The sequence below is a fragment of the Lutzomyia longipalpis genome, chromosome 4, assembly GCF_024334085.1.
Source record: "Lutzomyia longipalpis isolate SR_M1_2022 chromosome 4, ASM2433408v1".
In the NCBI taxonomy this organism is placed as follows: Eukaryota; Metazoa; Arthropoda; class Insecta; order Diptera; family Psychodidae; genus Lutzomyia; species Lutzomyia longipalpis.
The window spans coordinates 11,321,406-11,331,793 of record NC_074710.1 but is presented as its reverse complement, the minus strand read 5'-3'; the positions used below and the strand labels follow the sequence as shown (position 1 = coordinate 11,331,793).

The following is a 10,388-nucleotide window of genomic DNA, read 5'->3' as shown; positions in this document are numbered from 1 at the left end:
AACAGTGGTATCAACGCAGAGTACTAAACTGATTAATAATTAATTATTGAGCATATTTTATCAGCTGGTAGTTATTACCAATTTGATCCTCCGCGTTGTGCCAAATGTTGGGTCCTCCAAGTGTTAAAATTCTGTATAGAATTAACCCTGATAAGACCTATGTATTGCAAGATTGTCTTTTATTCTTTCTATTTGATAAAAATAAATCACAATAAACTTTTTAAAATTTGTTTTTAGATAAAATTAAGATGACTTTTTATACTAAAAAAATTAATGTTTCTTACTCGGATTAGTTCTAGATCCTACAAAAATCAAAATGTTTAAGAAAATGATTTTTATTTTTTTCTTTTTGTATTAAAGGATTTTTTAAAATAAATTTTATGTATTAAAACCTATTTGCTTTTGTCTGTTGTTTATTGGCTATTGGCAAATATATATTCTTATTTTTTTTATTAAGTCTAGAAAAATTAGAAATTTAAGAGACCTAAAAACACTCGAATTAAAAATAAATTCAAAGAATTCATTTACCTGATGAAGGAGAAAGAAAGTCTCCAAAAAGTCTGCTGCATGGTCAAGAACCGTATTTTAATTACGTATTTAATATCTTTTTCTCATGGGCTTCTTATTACTATTCTCACTGTAAAATATTCTCAGATCGTTTATACTTCTTGGAAAATTTAGATTTTGAATAAACTAATTCAACCAACAATTTCCTAGATTCTCCTTTTTAATTAAATAATTTAAAGTTAATATACATCACATCTTCCATAAGGTGCATTTTGAAGTATATTCTATAAATTACTAAATTGATTGTGGAAACTATGAGTATGCAGTTAATTAAAAGTTAACTCAACGAGATAATTTTCACATATCAGCTCTCCCGGTGATTCTATTTTAATATCTGGAAGCCCTTTAGGTACAAAATCAATAAAACAACAACCTATTTTGGTAGAAGTAAACTAAATAGCACATTTAATAATAATAATTAGATAATGTTGATAATGCTGATAATGCTATTATTGTGCTTGTGGACACGCTCAGATTTATCAAATATTTGCAGCATTGACAGGAAATAGCGTGAAAAATTCTTGGAGAAAATATCTCGCATTCCTCTCATCGATTGAAAAATCTTCTCCACACAAGAGCTCTAATTGGCAAAGGTTCAACAGGAGGAGTGTGTAAGAAAATAGAACACTGAGGAGGAATCACATTGAAAGTGGCATCCCCAGGAGTTATTATATTGTCGACATGGTCTCCTTCCCATTGACAAATGATTCAAGCTACAACGTGGTTGAAGAATTTTCCTCCATCTATATCGATTGAATGGTCGTCGTACCACTAATCCATATATAATGCCATGGAAGAAAAAATTCTAAGGCCAATTTAGTAAGACTTCCTTCTTTCTCGAAAATATCAATCAATTTTTCTTATATGAGAAAGAAGAATGAAAAACCCACCCACACTTCAAAAGGGGGTAAATACATTCATTTATACCCACTCTGACCCAATAAAAGGACTTTTCTTGCCTAAGAAAAGAGAATCTGTGTTGAGCTTCTCAGTTACTACTCACTCACCCATTCCTTTGCTTTTTTAGTTGAGGTGCCACCGAGTCTGGCCTCAAAATCATGAGGAAAAGTTAATAGTTGAGGCCTCCATTTGAGATTCTGCGTTCCATTTGAGGAATTTTCCACAACAATATCGCTCATCTTTGCCATCCGTCGCCACGTTTTTTTTTTTTGGGGGGAAAATCATTTTCATGAATGCCCTTTAACTTGACCTACAGAGTGGAAGTTTACTAACAAATGACATTTTATCGTGAACGCACGAAAATGTCCCCTTTTGCGCAATTTTACGCATACCCACACACACGCACACGTTCCCTGGAAAATTCACCCCCTGTGTGTGCAGAAGAAAATACAACAACAACAACAAAAATTAGTGAGAATTTTCCTCCATCACATCCATGAAAATGCCACAGCATAGAGAACACGCGAAATGAATTCTAATTAGGGGATAAAATGATAGCAAATGGATGAGAATTGCAATTTCCATACAATTTTCTTCATTTTCATCCATCCCAGGCAATATCACGTTGTCCTTCAAATTTATACAAAATAGAACAATACCACCCACCCCCGCATGGCTTGTCAGCGAATTTTCCATGCAAAACATCAATTTCAAAATTTTCTGCTCACTCAACGTGAAAAATGCAAATCAATCGGTCTCTTTTAGGGCGGGAGTTTGTTAAATAATTAACCACCGCAATTCTGCAGTACATATTCGGGGGGCTATGTAGCAGCATTGTGAGCTCCATCGAGAAGAAGTTGTCATGTGTGTGAGGCAAAGCGATAAGAGGGAATATTTTTCGCACTTGCTCGCGATAAGAAACACAATGTGAGCTTCCTCTTTTGCACTCCCTGATTTAAAACAATTTATCATTCAACAGCAGTTGAGATCTCTCCTCAAGTTTGTTTTATTGTAACAAAAAAAAAGAAAGAAGAAAAAAATTATGTTGTATGAGAAGTCAACAGGATGATTACCACTTCTTTGCAATTCCAAAGCGATCACAAAATGTTACTGGAAAATTTCTAAAAATTAAAACACTGAAACCGCTTAAACAAAGTGATGCCAAACATTAATTTATTATTCACTTTTTGCGTGAGTTGCGATAACTTTTTTTTTTCAAATTGTGTGGTAGAGCTTTTGAGATGAAAGTGAAAAGGTAGAGTATCTCGAATACAGAAGGTTAAAACTCACATAGGGCAGAAGTTTTAATGAGCTTACCAACACAGAGTGAATTGCAAAAAAAACATTCCCGCAGTTTGATGAATAAACGTAGCAAGAGTACCTTTGGTTTAAAGCTTCAATTTTGAATGGGCTTTAATAAATTAATTAAGTAGGGGAAGACGGGGTAATTTGGCCACTTTGGCAAAGTCATTAATGGGAATATTTCAAGTATGGTAAATGCTAGAAAATCCATTTCTCCACAGTTTATACTCCCCATAGAGATAATCAATCGTACCAAGTTTGAGGAAAATCCGATCATTAGATTTTCTTTTATTTGATAAAAATCATTTTTTCACTTTTTCAAGTGCTTTTGGCATTTTGAATCTACGTCATTTTCGAAAAATTTTTAATACTTAAAAATTAACTTTTAAGCCATTAAGGGTCATTGATCCATCATAAACACGATAGTAACATCCATTTTCCGATATCTCAAACAGATTTTCCAGTGGAAATGGTTTTTTCCGGAAAATTGGAGTGGGGTAATTTGGCCACTTGAGTTTTTCCGGCAGAATTTTCCGACCACATTTAAGATATTTATTGTGGTTGTGCCTTTTAATGTTTTCTTACAGATTATAAGCAAAGTAGGATAAAAAATTTTATCTAAAAAAAGAAATTTACGATAATTTGAAAAATGGCCTTTTTTAGACTTTGCCCGTTTATGGTTCAGAAAATGTTAAAGTTTGAGGCTCTGTTAAATATTTTTATCTGGCAAATTACTGGAAATGAATCTTAGATAAATAACCTATCTTCCAAAAAAATAATCGAAAAAATAAAATTTTTTTATTGTTCAAAAATTTTCATGTTTAATAATTTGTGCGCCAAAGTGTCCAAATTACCCGTGCTCGGGGTAATTTGGACACTAAGCTAAGGGTCCAGGAGAATGGAAAATTCACCCATTTCTCATCGAGATAGTGAAAAGTGTTATATGGGGAAGTTGTAGGCCGGAAAATTTCCTACAAAATAGGGCTATTTGGTTTTCTTCATACTACCATACTTGCTTGATATATCCCAAAAACCGCCAAAGTGGCCAAATTACCCCGTCCTCCCCTACTACCGGCCTGATAGTATTTTTGCAGAAGCTATGAGGGAAAATGTAGAAAATTCTATTTAATTTAACATTCAGTTAGACATTTTCAGGGGAATATTATTATGTCTTTTTGAGGTAATTTGATAGTTTTCTACAGAAATTTTCTAAAATTTTGACCGATTCACTACATTTTTTTATTTTTCTATATTAATAAAATAAACCTTAATTGAAAGTTAATTAAATAAACTTTCGAATTAATCCCTTTCTCTGATTTGAAGCGATTGCTGTTTCAAAATTCTTGGAGTATGCCATGCACCTAGACATTCCGAAGATTTTTAGCTCCATCATCAGGTACTAAATTGATTGGAAAATACAATTAGTCAAGCGGTTAGTCTGAAAAACAGCATTTTTTGTTCTTCACAAGAACATGAAAAATTATTCATAAATAACCATGATTCTTTTTGAAATCTTCGCAAAAAAGTCGAGATTGAATCAGAATTTAAAAGAATTTTATAAAAATTAAAATCTTTTATGCAATCAAGGGCATGAAGTAAAATTTCCCGGACAAATATGAGTCAAAAACTTAATTTTTTTGAAGGTTTTTTGTATGTATTTGGATTTGGATTAGGAGTTAAAATTTGATAATTTAATTTGTTTTAAAATCTTTCTCCAAGAGTGAGGTAAAGAAAATGTTTTATAAATAAAAATGAGCTGGAAATATCATCAATTGAGTTTCCATGGAAGTTGCAAGGAGATATGTGTTATGAAATTGTAGAAAATCCTGCTGTATTCATCCTATCGATACCATATCGCATCTTCCACCCACACGTAAGGATTGAGAAAGTTTATAGTGTGGGCGTTTGTCGAAATAGCAACAAAATCCATTGCTGTAGCAAAAGGAGCAAAAGTCACACACCAACGCATATTATATAAAAAGCTCTACATCAATATATTCTCGGAAATGAGTGTTATTACATACGGAAATTTTCACATCTCAAAGGGAACTGCAGAAGGGACGTGTGGAATATATGAGTTTTAATACCTTTGTAAGAAATAACTTGAAAATTAAATTGCACAATACATTGCATGTACCTATACATTGATATAATTTGAAACATTTTCAATCTTAATTTTCCTTTTAGAACTGGTTAAAAAGTAATTTTAATGTCTTTGAGAAATTGTTGGTTAAAGTTTCTTGCTTGGATGATTAACAAGATTAGATTTCTGATGATAGCACATTTCACATTATGATTTGCTCCTGCAAGGTGAATTCAACATCATGAAAGAAGTAATAGAAACATTTATTAATCCATATGGGAAATAATTTGGGATTATCCCGTATGAAATTCACTGAATCCAATAGATTTTGCCGCATTTAGTGAATTCTAATTGAGTTCCGAAAAATCTATAAAGCTCAAAATAGTAATATATACAGCGTTCAATATGCTTCACCTGCGCAACCTTCAGCATAGCATACAATTTATTGTATGTACATCATATCATAATACGTCATATACATAATAATTATTCAGTGCTACAGGATTCCCCTGTGAATATGAATTCTATATTTGATTTATTTAAACGGATTCTATACGTAATTGTTGCCTTTTAAAATACTGAAATACCCTTTTGTACATGTTTGTAACGCATTTCAAATTAATACGTTTAATTTAATAGTTTTAGCACATTGACAGACAATAAAAGAGGTTACATAATGTTTATTTAGTGCTTTATGCTATAATTTGTTATGATTGTTTCATTATCAAAGTAAGAATTTTCATATAAAAATATCATTTATCTTAAAAAATTAAAATTTACGTTTTAAAAATTCGTTAAAAGATAAATTTTAATATTTAGCGAATGTGTTCTTGAAGGTTCTTAACCCTCTGAATGCTGTGAGAGAAACATTGTAGCAAAATATTATAGAGTAGATGACTGACCCAAGAGATCTTTCTTGGAAAATTTAGCATATTCATTTGGTCAAATGGGATATTATTAATTTATTGGTACATTCTAAGAATTTTTCTGTACATATTGCACCAAAAATTTGATTTTTAACTGATATTTTTCAAAAAAATTTACCTACTAATTTTTAAAATTCCTTATTTTACATACTTCCTCACCTCGCAATCTTCTCATATAGTACAGAAGACCTATAAAAAATACTTGGTGTTGGCCACGAAGTGGAACACCAACTAATTGTATTGAAGGGATAAATTTAATCTTTATATTTGATACGATTTGAATATTTTCCTCAACTTTCAATGCAAAATAAATTCAGTTTTCAACTAATCGCATTTCTCTTTTCTCCCTCATTAATCTTTCTTTGAAAAAATGCAAAGAGCTTTGAAAGCTTGAGAAGAACAACAGAATGTAAAAAAGAAAAAAAAATCATGTGCAGACTTTATTTATTTTTATCTTATACCTGTTATGATTTATATATACTATGTACATAGCTAACAAGTGATTCGTCGAATAAACTGTGTGAGAATTTATTTGCCCCTCGGAGGAAAATGTCTCCCAAATGATGATCTATTTTTATGTTATAACTTCTCCCACAATGAAATATTTTGGCGTTCAATATTGTTGCTACAATCGTGTTAGAGATTGAAATGAGGAGAGGAAGAAGAAAAAAAATCGAACGCCAGATGCTCTGGAGGCGCCGATAAAAACCCAAAAAAAAAAATAGCCAAAGGAGTATTCAGGAGGAAAAGAAGAAAATAATTCTAAGCTCGTCTGCACTCGAGATACCGTGTGGTTTGCAGAAAGTGTTTTATTTCATTAAAGTTTTTCTTTTGCGGATTCTTTTATTCTGTTGTTTTTTTTTTTTGTTTCGCGCAGAACAGACACAGAACCACAATCAAATCTCGTATAAGAAGAATTACGAAGGAGAGACCAAATGGCAAGATGCTGAGGCATGAACTGTGTTGGAATACAATGATAATAATTTGTTTAGGAGCTTGTAAAAAAAACCCTGATCAATCAATTACACATATTTATTTGACCTCTGGCTGCCATTTACACATTTTATTTTATATTTATACAACACAGGAGTAGCCAAGAAGTTTCTTCATTTTTGAGAATAAAAGTTCTCAAAGAGATCTTGAAATTTTGGGGAATATTTTTTAAGGCCAAAAAGACACGAAAGCTCGGAAAATATTTTAACAAATTGTTATAAGAATAAAAGTTTAATAAAATGCCATCTTATGTGGTGCTCACGTATTGCTTCTCCACACAGGGAGACAAGACAGACTGCGGCACCACAAGTGTGTCATCCAACAAGGCAACAAAGATACTCAAGGAATCAACGCACAAAAAAAAACTCTTCGGTTGGAGAGAAATTGAGAAAGTTCCAAAGAAGGGGAGGCTAAAAAAAAAGGGTAAAGTGTCTGTGAGTCACAGCGGGTGGTGACGTGGAGAACAATTTCTGCAGAATCTTTTTGAAGGCGTACGATTGAGAGCGATAATAAAAAAATGGCTTTCGCAGGACTTAAGAAACAAATTAACAAGGCAAATCAGGTAAGATTGAATTAATTTTTTCTCACACGCGCTCGGGTTTCTCGCATGAAAATTTAATGTGGCCCGATTATATTATTTATTTATAATGTTTTCTTAACCTTTTGAACCAATTTAGTATAATGGGGTGATTGAAAAAACCCGCTTTTGGATATGTGAGGGTGGATTGGGAAAATATTAATTTAAATATAAATTAAATACATTTAATTATATATTAAGTGCAGATTCTGTGTGAACCATTTTTTTACAACGCATATTGATTAACCGTTTTAATTAATTAGTACGAGTAAAAAATTGACCATTTCCCTCATTTTTACTGAAAGCTATTGAAACTTTTTTTTCATTAACAAATGTTAATAGAAAGCAGACAAAAACAATAAAAGTATGGATTAAAAAATATACATATTAAACACCTTTAAGACTGAATATAGTATTATTTGATCAGTCAAGGGCTTGAGGCTTATAATCTAATCTATAAGTATTCCCCTGTTCAAAAAATAAACTCAATTTCTATTTATCTCTTTCTCTTTTATGTCGTTGACCTCTGAATTATTTTTTAACTATCAAAAGATTGTAATGAAATGTTCTTCAAGACGTACACAAAAGTACTGTTCATTGAGTAATAAATGAAGAAAGTCCTTTTCCAAAAAAAAAAATAATTTAGTATAAATACTAGCACATTAGCTTCTTTTCACATCTGTATTGGGTTCGAATCAGGGTGAAAACCGTTTTTTTTCTAGACTTATGTTCCTTCTTTTCAAAACAAAAAATTGAAATTAATTAAATTTTAAAGTTATTAACAAAAATTTACAATTCAATAATTTTATTTCGATAAAATAAAAAAAAATAAGCCCTAAAAATATTCCTTTACGTTGAAGGAATATCCATTCAAAAGACAAAGTCAAACCTTTATTGAAAATTAGGATTCAAATATAGCCAGAAGGGTGTTTCTGATAATAATAAAGCAGAACACACTGTTTTGAGGGACGTCTGAGTGAAAATAAATCATAATTTATATCTGACATTTACTTAATTGACTCCTCAGTCGTCCCAATGTGATTTTTATCCACTTTGATATTGTTTGGATGGGTGAGCCTACACCTTCTTCCACCTTCCACGATCAATTGAATGAAATTGTAATCACACCAGGGGATTATGAATGAAATGATTGCATCAATTTCTTTAATCTTTGGCTCGAATCTTAATAACAAATTTCTTAAAAATTTTCTTAGACATTTTCTTTAGTTTTGTTTTAGTATAATTAAAGTAAAATTGAGGAAAAGTTTTTTTTCCAAAATAGATTTAAACTGTTTGAACATGAAGACTCTATAGGCACTAAATTGATATTAATGAGTTTTTTTTTTACGAAAAAGAAAGAAATTTTAACCTGCTGGCCGCCAAGACCTTGGAGCTTCCTTAGAGCGCCAAGATGGGGTCGTTGAGCGACCCCAAGAAGGAAGTCGATTTTCTCATAAACTATAAAACCGGGAACTGTCGGGTCACTACCTTTAGACTCCTTATATAGTCCTCTTGCCCCTTGCATCACAAATTCGCCACCCGGAAACACGCAGAAGAAGATATTAGGGAAAAACATTTTTCACTCATTTTTCACAATTCCTTCGTGAGAAATTTGCCACGAAGTTTACCGCAACCACTATTTTTTCCACTACTTCCTCGCATTCCCCTCACTTCCCGCACCGTGATAAATGGCAATATTTCTCGAATATTCTTTATTGTTTTGCACACTTATATGCTTCTAATTATGTTTTATGTTGTTTATGTTACTTATTCGCGATAATTTTGACACTGAGAAGGTAAAGTGAGAAAGTAAACACAACCCTTCAACCCCCTTCAACCATATGATTCATGATGTGACTAACTTCATTCTGAGAAATTTTCCGCAGCATGGCCGTTACACCAATTTTTGAATTCCCTTCTTCTACATTTTCCTTAATAACTTTTCTTGTGGTGGACGGATTGAGCTGAAATTTTTACACAACCTCCTCAGATAACCAAAGAACTTATTTCCAAAAGATGGGAATGGTATCTTTTATATTTATTAAGTTATAGCACGAAATATAGGGCTGGGGTCGTTCAACGACCCCGCTTGGCGGCCTAGAGGTTAAAGATAAAGTGTTATGAAAATTAAGAATTCATTGATATGTTCTTTCAATTGTTCTATTTTGTTCCTTTTCTATTTTTTTTTTATTATTTAGTACCATTCTGTAGATTTTATTTTGACTCGTATTCTGGAATCAAAATATCCAAATCTCAATTTCTCAGTAAAAATCAGTATTGATTTTAGAATCAAGACCAATATTCGACATTTCACACATAAAGACTTATTGAAGAAAAAATGTACTGGTAAGCTGACCAAGCTTACGGGAGCTGTGTTTCTTTCAGTGTACCAATTTTGTGAGAGCAAACTAGAACGCGAATTAATTTAAATACGCGCAAAGTCGCGAAAAGTTGAAAAGTCATACCCTAAGAAATGTTTGGAAGGCCATATCTCGAGAACGGATCCATAGATTTTCATAATTTTTTTTTGTTTGAAAGGTCTTGAAGTCAGCTATAACATATCGAAAAATGAAAAAAAATTATGTCGCCATTTTCGAAAAATTCGAGTTCGAAATTTTCGAAAACTTTGTTTTTGACTTTAGCGCCTCTTGCGGTCATTTCTCGAAGTTGCAATGTTCTAGACATTTGTAGGTTTTCACGAAACCTTTCATTTGCGCTTGAGTTGATCAAGATCGGACTTGTAGAACCCGAGATATGACATGCCAACTTTGGAAGGCTATATCTCGAGAACGGATCCATAGATTTTCTTCATTTTTGGCATGAAGCTAGATAATATGGTCAGCTACAACATATCAAAAAATGAAAAAAATTTATGTCGTCGTTTTCGAGATATTCATCGAAAACTCATCGAAAATTTTGTTTTTGATTTTTGGCCCCCTAGCGGTCATTTTTGAAACTTCGGATGTTCTAGAGAGTTGTAGGGTTTGTTGAGATCTTTCATTTGAGCCCGGGTTGATCAAAATCGGTCAAGCCGTTTTCG

The 10,388-nt window shown here is 32.2% G+C and overlaps 3 protein-coding genes across 11 annotated transcripts in view; 1 reads left to right on the top strand and 2 right to left on the bottom strand.

The window, feature by feature from the left end:
• LOC129796125 (endophilin-A) overlaps nt 1-10,388 on the top strand; it is a 36,974-nt gene that overhangs the window by 3,090 nt on the left and 23,496 nt on the right. For all 9 annotated transcript variants that reach the window (XM_055837874.1, XM_055837873.1, XM_055837876.1 and 6 more), the window contains exon 2: nt 7,053-7,333. In XM_055837874.1, coding sequence (XP_055693849.1) covers nt 7,289-7,333 — 45 coding nt within the window. In that variant the 5' untranslated portion in view covers nt 7,053-7,288. The remainder of the gene's footprint in view (nt 1-7,052; nt 7,334-10,388) is intronic.
• The window catches only part of LOC129796090 (zinc finger protein 431-like), a 382,644-nt gene continuing 372,258 nt past the window's right edge, over nt 3-10,388 (bottom strand). The window contains exon 8 of the transcript XR_008751179.1: nt 3-64. The gene's annotated coding sequence lies outside the window, so the exon portion shown is untranslated. The remainder of the gene's footprint in view (nt 65-10,388) is intronic.
• Nucleotides 3-10,388, bottom strand: part of LOC129796188 (luciferin sulfotransferase-like) — a 220,233-nt gene continuing 209,847 nt past the window's right edge. Inside the window, exon 5 of the transcript XR_008751186.1 lies at nt 3-28. The gene's annotated coding sequence lies outside the window, so the exon portion shown is untranslated. The remainder of the gene's footprint in view (nt 29-10,388) is intronic.